The sequence below is a fragment of the Acanthochromis polyacanthus genome, chromosome 1, assembly GCF_021347895.1.
Source record: "Acanthochromis polyacanthus isolate Apoly-LR-REF ecotype Palm Island chromosome 1, KAUST_Apoly_ChrSc, whole genome shotgun sequence".
NCBI classification, from domain to species: Eukaryota; Metazoa; Chordata; class Actinopteri; family Pomacentridae; genus Acanthochromis; species Acanthochromis polyacanthus.
This window is the reverse complement of record NC_067113.1, coordinates 64631280-64647573: the sequence shown is the minus strand read 5'-3', so window position 1 is coordinate 64647573 and position 16294 is coordinate 64631280. Positions and strand designations below refer to the sequence as shown.

Sequence of the window (16294 nt, the reverse complement as noted above, 5' to 3'; positions counted from 1 at the left end):
TGTACCTGAAAATATAAGGCCTTAAACCTACTATTACCAACAGGTGGCGCTATGACCTTTGTAGAATTTATGAGTGTGGATGTGTTCAGACTGGACCTGGTGTCCATCATGTGAAGTTTGGGGCAGATAGGATCTTGTTCAGCCGAGATATGAATCGTTACATTTTCATGACGAAACATCGAAATTGGTTTGGCCGCCACAGACACGCCCTTTGATGACAAGTCACCATTTTCACTGGGATGCATCATCAATGTGTTCAGCCTGTTGTCACCGCATTTGAAGTGAATATGATCAACCGGGTAACAATAGGGCATGAAAGTGTAAAAGATGTCTATTTCCTGAAACCACAAGGTGGCGCTATGACTGTCAGTGAATATCCCTATGTGGATGACATCAGGACAGGACTGTCATCATACATGTAAAGTTTCAGGCAGATTGGAGCATGGTCAGAAGAATTAGACACCACTTCCTGTTTCATGGCGAAGGATCAGTTTTTTGAGGCTCCGCCATGGCCACACCTTTTGGCTTCTGGTTGGGTTTTTTATAACTTTTCATCAGAAAGGTCTGGTGCATGTACTGGCCAAATTTCAGTTCTCTCAGACTTATCCACTAGGAGCTATTAATTTTGACAAATGTACAGCAAATTCAAGATGGCCGACTTCCTGTTGGGTTTAGGGCATGGCTGTGATTGACTTTTTGGTGTGTCCCGATGTGGTGCATATGCCCACCAAATATTGTAGCTGTAAATCAAACATTGTGGAAGTTGGCCTAATGACCACTTTTTCAATTTTGCAGGTGGCGCTATAGAGCCATTTTGCCACACACATGCGCAACTCCCATAAAATATCAAATTTTTGGCCAGTCCTGATGTGCACGCCAAATTTCACGCGTTTTGGTTTATGATAAGGCCCCCAAAAAGGCAATTCATTTGCCGGGAGAAATTAATTTTGACAAATTTACAGCAATTTCAAGATGGCCGACTTCCTGTTGGGTTTAGGGCGTGGCTGCATTTGACTTTTCGGTGTGTCCTGATGTGGTGCATATGCCCACCAAATATTGTAGCTGTAAATGAAACATTGTGGAAGTTAGCCTAATGACCACTTTTCAATTTTGCAGGTGGCGCTATAGAGCCATTTTGCCACACACATGCGCAACTCCCATAAAATATCAAATTTTTCGCCAGTCCTGATGTGCACGCCAAATTTCACGCGTTTTGGAATATGATAAGGACGCCAAAAAGGCAATTCATTTCCCGAGGAGCGATTAAGTTTGAAAAATTTACAGCAAATTGAAGATGGCCGACTTCCTGTTGGGTTTAGGGCGTGGCTGTGATTGACTTTTTGGTGTGTCCTGATGTTCTGCATATGCCCACCAAATATTGTAGCTGTACATGAAACACTGTGGCAGTTGGCCTAATGACTACTTTTTCAAGTTTGCAGGTGGCGCTATAGAGCCATTTTGCCACGCACATGCGCAACTCCCATAAAATATCAATTTTTTCGCCAGTCCTGATGTGCACGCCAAATTTCACGCGTTTTGGAGTATGATAAGGCCGCCAAAAAGCCAATTTACTTTACGGGAGAAAAAATAAAATAAAATTAAAGCTGCAAGCAGTGATGGACGGGTCCTCGCATCCACGCTGGTCGGCGAATCCATGCACGTTCACCAGGTGGCACTGTGACTGAGAGTGTGTGTCGGCCTCTGAATCACATCTGGACCAGAGTTTAATCACACGTAAAATTTCAGCCAGATTGGAGCATGTTCAGACGAGTTATATAGCATTTCCTGCCCATCCACCACCAGGTGGCGCTGCAACTCAGAGTGTATTTCAAACAGTGGATGTGATGAGGGTTGGACTCTGATCACTCATGTAAAATTTCAGGCTGATTTGACCATGTAGAGTCCAGTTATACAGCATTTCCTGTCCATCCAACAGGTGGCGCTGCAACTGAGAGTGTCTGTTGGCCTGTAGATGTGATCAGGATTGGATTGTGATCACACATGGAAAGTTTGAGGCAGATTGGAGCATGCAGAGGAGAGTTATACAGCAGTTGATGTTTCTTGGCGAAGCATCAAAACTCTAATGGTCGCCATGGCCACACCATTTGGCTTCTGGTTAAACTTTTGATAACTTTTCATCACCAAGTCCTGCTGTGTGGACTGACAAAATTTCAGGTCTCCTGGAATTATCCCCTTGGAGGTATTAACTCTCAAAAATGAGAAAAATCATCAAAAATCTCACAATTAATCCAAGATGGCCGACTTCCTGTTGGGTTTAGGACATGGCTCCAAGAGGCTTTTTTGTGCATCCTGATGTGCTCTATAAGCCTCCCAAATTTCATGGATGTAGGTGAAACGTGCTGGGGGGGCTGTTTGTTAAAAATACTGTAGGGGGCGCTAGAGCATGTGCAGTGCCGAGATGCATACGGTGTCGTTCCTTGGGTCGATGGTGATGTGTGTGGTAATTTTAGTGAGCATTGGAGTATTTCTAACCTGTCAAACAGCACTTTGTTTTGCATGGCGATATTTGGTTGCTACGGCAACAGCGTTGCATGAAATGTCACACCCTTCACAGTGTGGGATTGTCAAGAGGTGAAGACTCGACTGACCAATTTCCAGCATGATATCACCACGTTTGGGGCCATTGTACCTGAAAATATAAGGCCTTAAACTTACTATTACCAACAGGTGGCACTATGACTTTTTCAGAATTTATGAGTGTGGATGTGTTCAGACTGGACCTGGTGTCCATCATGTGAAGTTTGGGGCAGATAGGATCTTGTTCAGCTGAGATATGAATCGTTAAATTTTCATGGCGAAACATCGAAATTGGTTTGGCCGCCACAGACACGCCCTTTGATGACAAGTCACCATTTTCACTGGGATGCATCATCAATGTGTTTAGGCTGTTGTCACCGCATTTGAAGTGAATATGATCAACCGGGTAACAATAGGGCATGAAAGTGTAAAAGATGTCTATTTCCTGAAACCACAAGGTGGCGCTATGACTGTCAATGAATATCCCTATGTGGATGACATCAGGACAGGACTGTCATCATACATGTAAAGTTTCAGGCAGATTGGAGCATGTTGAGAAGAATTAGACACCACTTCCTGTTTCATGGCGAAGGATCAGTTGTTTGAGGCTCCGCCATGGCCACACCTTTTGGCTTCTGGTTGAGTTTTTGATAACTTTTCATCAGAAAGGTCTGGTGCATGCACTGGCCAAATTTCAGTTCTCTCAGACTTATCCACCAGGAGCTATAAATTTTGACAAATGTACAGCAAATTCAAGATGGCCGACTTCCTGTTGGGTTTAGGGTGTGGCTGTGATTGACTTTTTGGTGTGTCCTGATGTGGTGCATATGCCCACCAAATATTGTAGCTGTAAATAAAACATTGTGGAAGTTGGCCTAATGACCACTTTTTCAATTTTGCAGGTGGTGCTATAGAGCCATTTTTCCACACATATGCGCAACTGCCATAAAATATCAAATTTTTGGCCAGTCCTGATGTGCACGCCAAATTTCACGCGTTTTGGTTCATGATAAGGCCCCCAAAAAGGCAATTCATTTGCCGGGAGAAATTAATTTTGACAAATTTACAGCAAATTGAAGATGGCCGACTTCCTGTTGGGTTTAGGGTGTGGCTGTCATTGACTTTTTGGTGTGTCCTGATGTGGTGCATATGCCCACCAAATATTGTAGCTGTAAATGAAACATTGTGGAAGTTAGCCTAATGACCACTTTTCAATTTTGCAGGTGGCGCTATAGAGCCATTTTGCCACACACATGCGCAACTCCCATAAAATATCAAATTTTTCGCCAGTCCTGATGTGCACGCCAAATTTCACGCGTTTTGGAATATGATAAGGCCGCCAAAAAGCCAATTTACTTCACGGGAGAAAAAATAAAAAAAAAAAAATAATAATAATAATAAACCCTAGGGTTTCAATAGGGTCCTTGGCACCGCTGGTGCCTTGGACAGTCGGTGCCCTGGCACCGCCTGTCCTTCGCACCCTCGGTGCTCGGACCCTAATAATAAACCCTAGGGTTTCAATAGGGTCCTTGGCACCGCTGGTGCCTTGGACAGTCGGTGCCCTGGCACCGCCTGTCCTTCGCACCCTCGGTGCTCGGACCCTAATAAACCCTTGGGTTTCAATAGGGTCCTTGGCACCGCTGGTGCCTTGGACAGTCGGTGCCCTTGCACCGCCTGTCCTCGGCACCCTCGGTGCTCGGACCCTAATAATAATAATAATTAAAGCTGCAAGCAGCGATGGACGGGTCCTCGCATCCACGCTGATCGGCGAATCCATGCACGTCCACCAGGTGGCACTGTGACTGAGAGTGTGTGCCGGCCTCTGAATCACATCTGGACCAGAGTTTAATCACAAGTAAAATTTCAGCCAGATTGGAGCATGTTCAGACTAGTTATACAGCATTTCCTGCCCATCCACCACCAGGTGGCGCTGTAACTCAGAGTGTATTTCAAACAGTGGATGTGATGAGGGTTGGACTCTGATCAGTCATGTAAAGTTTCAGGCTGATTTGATCATGTAGAGGCCAGTTGTACAGAATTCACTGTCCATCCAACAGGTGGCGCTGCAACTGAGAGTGTCTGTTGGCCTGTAGATGTGATCAGGATTGAATTGTGATCACACATGGAAAGTTTGAGGCAGATTGGAGCATGCAGAGGAGAGTTATACAGCAGTTGATGTTTCTTGGCGAAGCATCAAAACTCTAATGGTCGCCATGGCCACGCCATTTGGCTTCTGGTTAAACTTTTGATAACTTTTCATCACCAAGTCCTGCTGTGTGGACTGACAAAATTTCAGGTCTCCTGGAATTATCCCCTTGGAGGTATTAACTCTCAAAAATGAGAAAAATCATCAAAAATCTCACAATTAATCCAAGATGGCCGACTTCCTGTTGGGTTTAGGACATGGCTCCAAGAGGCTTTTTTTGTGCGTCCTGATGTGCTCTATAAGCCTCCCAAATTTCATGGATGTAGGTGAAACGTGCTGGGGGGGCTGTTTGTTAAAAATACTGTAGGGGGCGCTATAGCATGTGGAGTGCCGAGATGCATACGGTGTTGTTCCTTGGGTCGATGGTGATGTGTGTGGTAATTTTAGTGAGCATTGGAGTATTTCTAACCTGTCAAACAGCACTTTGTTTTGCATGGCGATATTTGGTTGCTACGGCAACAGCGTTGCATGAAATGTCACACCCTTCACAGTGTGGGATTGTCAAGAGGTGAAGACTCGACTGACCAATTTCCAGCATGATATCACCACGTTTGGGGCCATTGTACCTGAAAATATAAGGCCTTAAACTTACTATTACCAACAGGTGGCGCTATGACTTTTTCAGAATTTATGAGTGTGGATGTGTTCAGACTGGACCTGGTGTCCATCATGTGAAGTTTGGGGCAGATAGGATCTTGTTCAGCTGAGATATGAATCGTTAAATTTTCATGGCGAAACATCGAAATTGGTTTGGCCGCCACAGACACGCCTTTTGATGACAAGTCACCATTTTCACTGGGATGCATCATCAATGTGTTCAGCCTGTTGTCACCGCATTTGAAGTGAATATGATCAACCGGGTAACAATAGGGCATGAAAGTGTAAAAGATGTCTATTTCCTGAAACCACAAGGTGGCGCTATGACTGTCAATGAATATCCCTATGTGGATGACATCAGGACAGGACTGTCATCATACATGTAAAGTTTCAGGCAGATTGGAGCATGTTGAGAAGAATTAGACACCAATTCCTGTTTCATGGCGAAGGATCAGTTTTTTGAGGCTCCACCATGGCCACACCTTTTGGCTTCTGGTTGAGTTTTTGATAACTTTTCATCAGAAAGGTCTGGTGAATGTACTGGCCAAATTTCAGTTCTCTCAGACTTATCCACTAGGAGCTATTAATTTTGACAAATGTACAGCAAATTCAAGATGACCGACTTCCTGTTGGGTTTAGGGCGTGGCTGTGATTGACTTTTTGGTGTGTCCCGATGTGGTGCATATGCCCACCAAATATTGTAGCTGTACATGAAACATTGTGGAAGTTGGCCTAATGACCATTTTTTCAATTTTGCAGGTGGTCATAAGTCTCTGAGTTTTTTTCACATGACTGTTCACAGCTGAGTCACTAATGGCTTCATGATTGTGCCAATGAGTACAGGATTTTAGCTTTTAAAAAAGCTGGTGCAGATGGTTTAGTTTTGGTGAATTTAAAATGAGACATGTAGATTAAGTGATTTTAAACCGAAATGTGGTCTATTTTTCCGATGAAACAGCTTGTCACAGGTGAGAAATTCAAGGATCATCAGTTATGTTGTACTGTTATTGAATTAAATCCAGCACACAGCTGGAAACTTTTAAATTAGCATCTTTCTGTCATGATAATTCATGGCTGCTGTATTTGGTCCCATCTTACTGCACAGACCTTGGCCTCCCCATTATGCATGGCCGTAGGAAGGAATCGGTAGGGAAGATGGCTTTTGATCAGTCGAGGAGATGTCAGCTCCTGTGGAAACACAAGGGAAGTCAATCAGCAGTCTTCCATTATCTTATCCGTCCTGCACAATGCTCTGCTGCGACCACCTTATCTTATCTTATACGTAACAAAGCATGTCATCTATCGCTGCATTTCTTGAAAAATGCTTTGTTTGTCAAGGAATATGTTTGCTAACAGAGGTCAAAGGGGCGGCATAGCTCAGTGGGTAGAGTGGCCGTCTTGCAACCAGAGGGTTGTGGTTCGATCCCCCGGCCCGTCGTGCTCATGTTGAGGTGTTGCTGAGCAAGACACCTAACCCCTAATTGCTCCTGATGGGTTTTGGTTAGCGCCTTGCATGGCAGCTTCCACCATCAGTGTGAATGTGATGTATCATGTAAAGGGCTTTGGATAAAAGCGCTATATAAGTACAACTATTCACCATTTAGGTCTTCCACTGTACAGGTAGATTTTTTTGACGTGTACAAAAAAGTATATCCATAACCACTTCTTGAAATTAACAGAAAATGGAACTCGTGCCTTGCAGTGGAATACCTCTGCCAAACCAGTCATTTTTCAGTTTAGGTCCACGTCTGTCCAGATTCATAGAATAAATGTACTTTATAGGAATTTTTAAAAAAAAAGTTTCGATCTATTTTTTGGTGAAATTAAAAATGATTACACACCACAGAAAATCAATGCCATCCGTACAGCTTCAAGGTGGACACAAGATTAGTGTCAATTCAGTATCAGACCAACAGTGGTCCCAATCTCCCTTTCTTTACCTAGATTTATCTTGATCAACCACAACAAAGCAGCAATTCAGATGATCTTTCATGACAACTGGGCAACACACTACGTAGTTGCTACAGGTGGTGGAGTAAATCCAAATTAGACAATAGCTTGGTAAGAAATAACTTTGTTGTATTCTACAATTCTACAATTGCATTTAGCAGACACTTTCATCCAAAGCGACGTGAATCTGAGAGGAGATAGAACACAAGTGTAGCAATACTGCAAAGGCCCTGGAATTCCTGAGCTGATCAAAACTCAGATAAGCTCTCCCTCTCTCCAGCACTGACCAACACCCATCTCTATAGGAGGATTGAGACATTTGTATTTCTGTAGGTTTTCATTCACAGAAGGATGGAGCTCCTGTGAACATTTAAACCCCTGGAATAACTTCTTCTTTTTAAAAGACAATGACTTTCAATTATATGCTATGGATGTTTGTTTAATGAATTTTCATGCTAAAATCCCTTTTCAGCTTTAGGAGACCCTCAGCCGGAGACGTCTCTGCCTTCCACAGATCAGATAACAAGTCGTAAAACTTTATGGCTGAAGGCTGGAGTCACCCTCTCACTCTCTTTGACTGAAACAAAGAGATTGGAACTGAACTTACAAAACCTTGCCAAATTAATATTTCTGGAATGTATTTTGTGTTTACAGAATTACCAATGTCAATGGAAATCATTCATCATTAACATATCCGAAAATCACGATTCTATCTTTCACAGAAGCTGATTTATTAATTTGTGATGTTTAATCTGATTCCTTCTTTATCTCTCTATTTAGGTTGAATGATGACCATTGTATTTACCTGTTACCAAATATCTGACTTGTTGTTATATTTTCACTGTGATACATATTTTTAATGTCATAAACATAAACATATAGTTATGAATGAAATGATTCACATCACATGAACATATGTATTCATCTACACATTTCACTTTCACACAACTGAATATGGTGGGATAGACAGATCGTGTTTTGCGCATGTAATATCATATTTTAATCCATTCTGGATTCCTCTTTCTTCTCTACTCTGTGAGAACAAAGAGATTCCAAATTCCACCAGACTCGCGCCTAAAAGTTCTCTCTCTCCGCCCAGGTTCTCCCCTTAGCTGGACCCACAGATAAAGTCAGCCGTAGCCCACATCATCGCTCTCTTGCCTCTTACCCCTCTCTTCCTCATCTGGCCCTGAGAGGCCAACCAGAGATTCCCATTATTTTCTTACCTAAAGCGCGTTTTTCCTATCTTTGGAATTCCCTCACCATCTAAGTTTGTTAACTATTTATCTCTTAATATTTTTGTAACTTAAGGAGACATTTTGCTCACGTTAAGCCGAATTTTATTCGTTTAATCTGGAGAACCGATTCAGAACCAGCATTTATTTTTCTTAATTTTGACCGTTTTTTATCAACACCCGTTTTTCTTGGCTAAAGCCTGAGAACCATCATTTTTAAGCCAAGCAACACTCAGCTGAGAACTGGACCTGCTGGACCAGGTCCATTTGCACAGAATCGATCAACCCGCGGCAGGACATCCAGGCGCGGCCACAACGACGACGCACCGCTCCGATCCTGCAAGTCCAGACCGTGTGCGAATCTGAAGGCCCCGCAAGTCCCAGCCCCATGACGGTTCACTTCAATAACTCCAGCTGAGTTTGCTCTGATTCCATTCTATGAGTGATGTACTAACCGCTTGGTCATTTAATTCATTTAATCAATTTATTCTTTTACAAATCATTAGAATTCTTAATCCAAATTACCGGTTACCTCGTCAGGTTAACTCTGGCTAATCCTCACCATATTTCCTTCTCTCACACACACTTCCACATCTCTCACACACGCACACACCACACACACACTCCCACATTCCACACATGCACGCACACACACACACCATATCTACATTGTACATAGTTCACTTGTCATTATTTTCATAGAATAGTTAATAAATACCTCATTATAGACCAAATTACAGTCTTGTGTTTCTTTGTGTAGAATGTGGTCAATTTAACCGAGGATTCAAGACTTTTGATATGAGATTGATCAAAATTTTTATGAATATTAATTTTTTATTAAAATTAATATTTTTCCCTAGGAATCTAGGGTGGTGCCCCAATTATTAATAACGAGAGCTATAAATCATAACGTAGTACCGCTACACAAGCAAGGATCTAGTCAGGAGAAAACAGCCTGGATAAGAGGCAGAAAACAAGTTCAAGTGATAATAGGACCGTGGTGTCTACAGGCAAAGCAGATGTAATAGGATAAAAATCCTATTTATTTAATTTTTTCAGTCTGTCTAGTGCAAAGGTGTTCAGTGAAGAGCTGGTTTTTAGTCATTTCTTAAAGACTGAGAGGAATTTGGTAACTTACAGGAGAAGAGTCTAGCTATGGATCTACCGGGCTTTTGCAAAAGTTCTGTTACACTCGGTTTCATGATCTTTAGAGACGTTTACGTGTCGGAGTGAAAAATTCCATTAAACAAACTGAAAGTTTGGTGAAGAATGGTGAAGAGATCTTCACCATTCTTGAGCCTCTCGGCGACTCTGTGGACGGTCATCTGGCTGATGTTCAGCTGTTTGGCTATGTCAGACTTGTTGTGGCCAGCACGAAGGAGAGTAGATATCTCAACTCTTTTGACTTCCATCTTGATACAACTTCACCGGAGAACAAATTTGTTGTTCAGCACGGCTGGAGAACCCGGGCAGAGAGCACACAGAGAAGCAGAACGAAATGCAAAGTTACAGGTTTAATGTGCAAACAGGAGTAGTTTGGTGGCAGAGAAACACGGCTGGGAATCTAGAGGTTTCTTAGGCCCCATCCACATGAAGACAAACCGAGGTCTAAACACATAAGTTTCTTGCCGAATCTGCATATCATCAACACGAAGACGGCGTTTTGGGGGTCTGTAAATGATCATTTTTGAAACCAGGTTCGAGAGCGGAAAGATTTTGAAATGCCGTATACGTTTACTGGCTCTCCGCTAGTTTTCAGATACGCTTGCGTCATCGTTTTGTATCTTCATTGGCACGCATGTGCAGTTTCATAACTTCATTGACACACATGCGCCACACACGGCAATGACAACAACAATGGCGGCGTACAGTGTAGCAAATGTGTTGATGAAGCTAGTGACCCTACTATCCCTGTTGCAGCAAAATCTCCTTCTTCTCAATCACCACCAAGTTGAACAAACAATTATCGAGGACACATTACGGCCCACTCATGCTTCCCGGCTTGGTCTCTGTTTACAACTTTTGCCGCAAGTGCGCATGCCCACTGTTTTTTTGTTTGCACGTGTTTCCGTCATATCGTTACAGCGCCCCTAGAGGTCTGGCACATGTGTTTTACAGCGTTTTCATGTGTATCGAGTGCATTCATGAAGACGCACACATTTTCTGAGACGCCTTGTCTTTATGGCGATCGTTTTTGAAACTGTTAAGCGTTTTGTCTTCGCGTGGATGGGGCCTTAGAGTGAACGGGGAGGAACTGGGGGAAATGGCGGAGACTGGAGACCAGCGGTGGAACAGACGGTGGCGTGGAGCAATGGGGCGGTGGAGAGCTGACAGGGGGATTTGGGTTCTTTGGTGTTAGGGTTTACCAGTCAATCCAAGATGCCAGTGAGCACAACAAGGTGATCCTTCAGGGAGAGATTTCCAGATTGTCCATAGAAGAAGCAGAGCCGAAGAGAGCTGGGCCCACCGCCACTCTCTCCCTGTGCCTAGTGTTGAACTAGGCACAAGGAAACACAGATTAGAATCAGACTCAAAGCAAATTTTCAGAGGCGAGAAGTCAACTAATTGCTGGAGCAGAATCTACGTTCTGGCAGAGGCTGTGTGGAATGACTGGTCTTTTATGGAGGAGGACTAATCAGTGGAAATGCTTCTCAGCTGTTCCGGATTCAGTGGGAGGGGAATTGGTGATTGGCTGCAGCTGGGGAAGGTGGTTCTGTGAGCAGGGAGAGTGAGAGGGGGAGAGAGAGAGCTGAATCAGGTGGTGGCAGAGGAAGAGGCCCTGATAGTCGGAGCCGGCCCGGGTGCTCCTGATGGAAGTTGCGGATGAGGGAGGGGTCAAGGATCTGTCATCTGGGAATTCAGGTTCTCTCTTCAGGCCCATAGCCTTCCCAGTCCACAAGGTATTGGACACCCCTACCACGGCGTCGGACATCCAGAAGGCGGTGGACAGAGTAAACAGGCTCACCGTCCATCAAACGGGGGGGCAGGGGGGCCGGAGCAGCGGGGGCGAGGGGGACTCTCTGACGGGTTTGATTTGTGACACATGGAAGGTTGGATGAATTCTCATGGAACAGGGCAGATGTAAACGGACAGCGGTGGGGTTGATGATGCGCTCAATCTCAAAGGGGCCGATATAGCGGGGGGCGAGTTTACGAGAGGGGACTCGGATAGGCAAATCTTTGGCACGGAGTCACACTCGTTGTCCTGGAGTGTAGATAGGGGTGTTTGAGCAGTGTTTGTTTGCCTGGTCTTGCATCTTTCGGGAGGCCCGGAGGAGGGCGGCGCGGGTCTGCTCGCCAGGTGCGGGCGCACCGATGGAGATGGGCGGCTATGGAGGGAACTGCTATTTCTTCTTCCAATTCTGGAAACAGGAGGTTGATAATCGTGCTGGCAGTGGAAGGGTGACAGTCTGATGGAGGTGTTGGGGAGTGTATTGTGTGCATATTCCACCCAGGGGAATTGGGAGCTCCAGGAACTAGGGTTTTCAGATGTAATGCACCGGAGGGCAGCCTCTATTTTTTGATTTAGCCGCTCCGTCTGGCCATTACTCTGAGGATGGAATCCGGAGGAGAGACTGACCCTGGCCCCAAGAGCAGAACAGAAGGCTTGCCAAACCTGACAGGTGAATTGGAGTCCTCGATCTGAAACAACATCCACAGGAATTCCATGGGCTCGGAATACATGGGTTACTAGGAGGTCAGCTGTTTCTCTGGCGGATGGCAGCTTGGGCAAGGGAATCAGGTGAGCAGTTTTGGAAAAATGATCAATAATGGAAAGTATTACTGTATTACCTTGGGAGGAGGGCAGACCGGTAACAAAATCCAGAGCGTTGTGGGACCAGGGTCGTCTTGGGATGGGTAACGGGTTCAGTAATCCGGCGCTGGGGTGAGTGGAGGTCTTATTCCTGGCACAGACGGAGCAGGCATCCACAAATTTCCTGGTGTCAGAGTCCATGGTAGGCTACCAAAATCTCCGGCGTAGGACCGCTAGTGTCCTGGAGTTCCCTGGGTGGCAGGAGAACTGGCTGGAGTGAGCCCATTGGAGAACTGGGGTTCGGGTGGCATCTGGCACAAACAAACGACCTGGGGGACCACCTCCTGGGTCTGGTTGGTTCTCCTGGGCCTGGCGGACGGATGTTTGGATGTCCCAGGTTAGACAGGCCAGGTAACGGGAGGATAGGATGGGTGTAGAAGACTCTGTCATCCTCCTTTGAATAGATGCGTGATAGAGCATCCGGTTTGATGTTTCTGGAGCCAGGGCGGTAAGATAAGGTGAAGTCAAACCGGTCGAAGAAAAGAGCCCACCTGGCCTGTCGGGGGTTCAGTCGCTTGGCTGATCGGACGTATTCGAGGTTCTTATGGTCTTTCCAGACGAGAAATGGTTGGTCGGCCCCCTACAACCAGTGTCTCCACTCTTTCAATGCCAACTTCACTGCCAGCAGCTCTCTGTTCCCGACATCACAATTCCTCTCCGCAGCTGTGAGTTTTTTTAGAAAAGAAGGCACAGGGGTGAAGCTTCCCATCTCCATCGGCTCGTTGAGAGAGTACCGCCCCCACTCCGGTGTCTGAGGCATCCACACTTCCACTATAAACTGTCGGCTGGGGTCAGGTTGGATGAGGATAGGGGCAGAGGTGAAGCGGGCCTTTAACTCCAGGAATGCGGATTTTGCCTCTGGGGTCCAGCAGAAACGTGTGGAGGTTAGTGCTGTCAGGGGCGTGGCTATCCAGCTGTAATCCTTGATGAAGCGGCGGTAGAAATTAGCGAACCCCAGGAATCGCTGGAGCTGACGGCGATCCTCAGGCTCCGGCGAGCTCTCCACCGCCTTGACCTTGGTCGGGTCAATCCTAATTTCCCCCGCAGCGATGATGTAGCCCAGGAAGGACACCGTCGGCACATGAAACTCACATTTCTCAACTTTTACAAACAATCGGTTCTGCAGGAGGTGCTCCAGGACCTGGCGGACGTGCCGACGGTGCTCCTCTTCGCTGCGGGAGAAAATCAAGATGTCATCCAAGTAAACAAAGACGAATCGGTGGAGGAAATCCCGGAGTACATCATTCACTAGATGTTGGAAAACGGCTGGTGCATTTGTCAGACCAAAGGGCATCACCAAATATTCAAAATGGCCAAGAGAGGTGTTAAATGGCGTTTTCCATTCATCTCCTTCTTTAATACGGACTAGGTGATAAGCATTACGTAGGTCGAGTTTAGTAAAAATAGAGGCACCATGCAGGGGGGTGAAAGCTGAGTTAATTAATGGAAGTGGATATTTATTCCTAATGGTGATCTTATTCATACCTCTATAGTCTATGCAGGGGCGGAGTCCACCATCTTTTTTTCCAACAAAGAAAAAACCAGCTCCAACGGGGGAGGTAGATGGCCGAATTAAACCAGCGGCTAAGGAGTCCCGAATATATTCTTCCATGGCTGAGTATTCTGATCTGGACAGATTATACAGCTTTCCACTGGGCAGGCTGGCATCCTTTGTGAGCTCAATGGCACAGTCATAGGGCAGATGTGGGGGGAGTGACAGGGCCTGATCTTTAAACACAGGGGCAAGCTCATGGTATTCAGTGGGGATCTTGGAGAGGTCTATAGGCTGAGCTGGAGCTGCAGGGCTTGGTTCTCCGGGGGTCGGGGCAGAGTGGAGACAGGTCTCATGACAGCTACGGGACCAGGTCAGAATCTTGCCTTGTTTCCAGTCTATGTGGGGGTTGTGGGACTGAAGCCAGGGATAACCCAGAACTAGAGGGGTGTGCAGATGAGGAAGAATACAGAAGGTAAGTAATTCTCTGTGATTACCTGCGACGATGACGGTGATGGGTATGGTCTGGTGGTGAACACGAGCCAGCAGATGTCCATTCAGGGCTCTTGCCGAGAGCGGGTGGGAGAGCGGTTCCATGGGAATGCATAGTTGGTGAGCCAGCGCCTCATTGATGAAATTTCCCTCGGCTCCTGAATCCACCAGGGCCGAGAGCGAGAGCTGCTGATCTTCCCATGATAGTGTGGCTGCCACTGTAACTTGGAGGAAGTGATGGAAGTTTGGCTCACCAGTAGTCCTCCGGTTACTGGCGAGCCCTGGCTTTTACTGGTTTAGCTGGACAGTCGGCCGTGTAATGACCCACCTCTCCGCAGTAAAGACAAGCATTCCTCCTCCTCCTTTGAGCTTTCTCCTCTTCAGAGAGGTGGGCCCGGCCCAACTGCATCAGTTCTTCTTCGGACTGGTTCGGGGAAACCACAGTGATTGTGGAACGGATGAGAGGAGGCGGACGGATCCAGGAGCGGGGTCCGGGGGTGGTGCTCTGTGAGTAGGTGCATGCGGAGGTCGAGTGGTGTGACTGCGGGACTGAGTGGCTGGGAAACCCTTCTCCCGTCGTCGTTCCCGGAGCCGGTTGTCGAGACGGATCGTGAGATCAATCAGGGCTTCCAGGTTGGAGGGCTCATCCTTAGGAGCCAGTTCATCCTTCAAATGCTCATTTAGTCCTCACTGGAATGATTCTCATAGGGCAGCGTCATTCCACCTGCTCTCCACCGCCAGAGTATGGAATTCCACTGCGTATTCTGCAGCGCTTCACCCACCTTGTCACAGCGAGCCAAGTCGTTTTCCTGCTTCATTTCCTCGGACCGGGTGATCAAACACCCTCTTCATCTCTTTCACGAATTCCAGGTAGGAATTGCATATTGGGTTCTGTGCTGCCCAGACCGCTTAACCCCAGTCTCGTGCTGCCCCCATGAGGAGGCTTAAAATAAAGGCAACACCAGACTTGTCAGTACTGTACGTGAGGGGCCGTAATTCAAAAACCAGAGACGCCTGCATTAGAAAAGCCCGGCAGGTGCCTTGGTCTCCCCTGTAACGTTCGGGGGTTGGAACATAAGGTTCCCTGGCGATAGGTGGAGAGGAATTTACCGTAATCTGAGCAGGAATGAGTGCAGGTGGCGGAGGGACAGCTGGAGGTGGTGTAGCGATGAGCTGGGTTAAAGCGGCAGCTACCGAATTGATCTGATCGGTGAGTGTATTTAATTGGGTGCTGATTTCTTGATTCAAATTGGTAAGATCTCTTAATGTCTGACTATGCTGACCAAGCAACGCTCCCTGGCTAGCTACAGCCTGGAGTATTTTGGGAGGGGTCGCTGGACACCCAATTCGTCCCTGTGTGATCTCCGGGTTCATGTTTTAATGGCCAGAAACAGTGGTGTAGTCTACGTGATACGCAGGTATATGCCATATACTCACTAGAAAAGGTCCCGAAATTCCGAATACCCACTTAAAAATACCCAAAGATATGTATACCCAGAGGTGTAAACACGCAGGTATATGCCGTATACTCACTAGAAAAGGTCCTGAATTTCCATATCACCACTTAAAAATGCACAAACATATGTATCAGTATGTTTTTTGACATAACGTTCGCTTTCCCATTCATTAATTCGTCTTCTCTGTGTCAGGAAGTGGTGAAGTTGTATGGGACCTCGGAAGGTGTCTGGCTGAGAACAGGGCTCACTAAAAGGCGGACCGTGGTCCGGATCCGGACCCAGACGCCGTCTGTACGGGTGTAAATTTGACAGGTCGCTTCTATTTTACCGGTGCAGCTTTCCAGTGTTTATCATTGGTCTATCAGCTCAGAAATGCACAGACCAATTATGGACAAGTTCAGGCATCCCACGTGACGCTGCTCAGCCAATGACGTTGCTACATTGCATCGCAGCTCTGCCTTCAAAAACCAGTTGAGAGGTGAGGGACAGAGAGGAGGGCAGTAGTGATGGAAGT

At 46.2% G+C, this 16294-nt stretch overlaps 1 protein-coding gene across 4 annotated transcripts in view; it reads right to left on the bottom strand.

The window, feature by feature from the left end:
• Positions 1–16294, bottom strand: part of sult4a1 (sulfotransferase family 4A, member 1) — a 101515-nt gene that overhangs the window by 67344 nt on the left and 17877 nt on the right. For 3 of the 4 annotated variants that reach the window (XM_051954507.1, XM_051954522.1, XM_051954511.1), the window contains exon 3: positions 6449–6529. The exons of the other annotated variant lie outside the window; for it this stretch is intronic. In XM_051954507.1, the coding sequence (XP_051810467.1) occupies positions 6449–6529 (81 nt within the window). The remainder of the gene's footprint in view (positions 1–6448; positions 6530–16294) is intronic. 4 annotated transcript variants of the gene reach the window in all.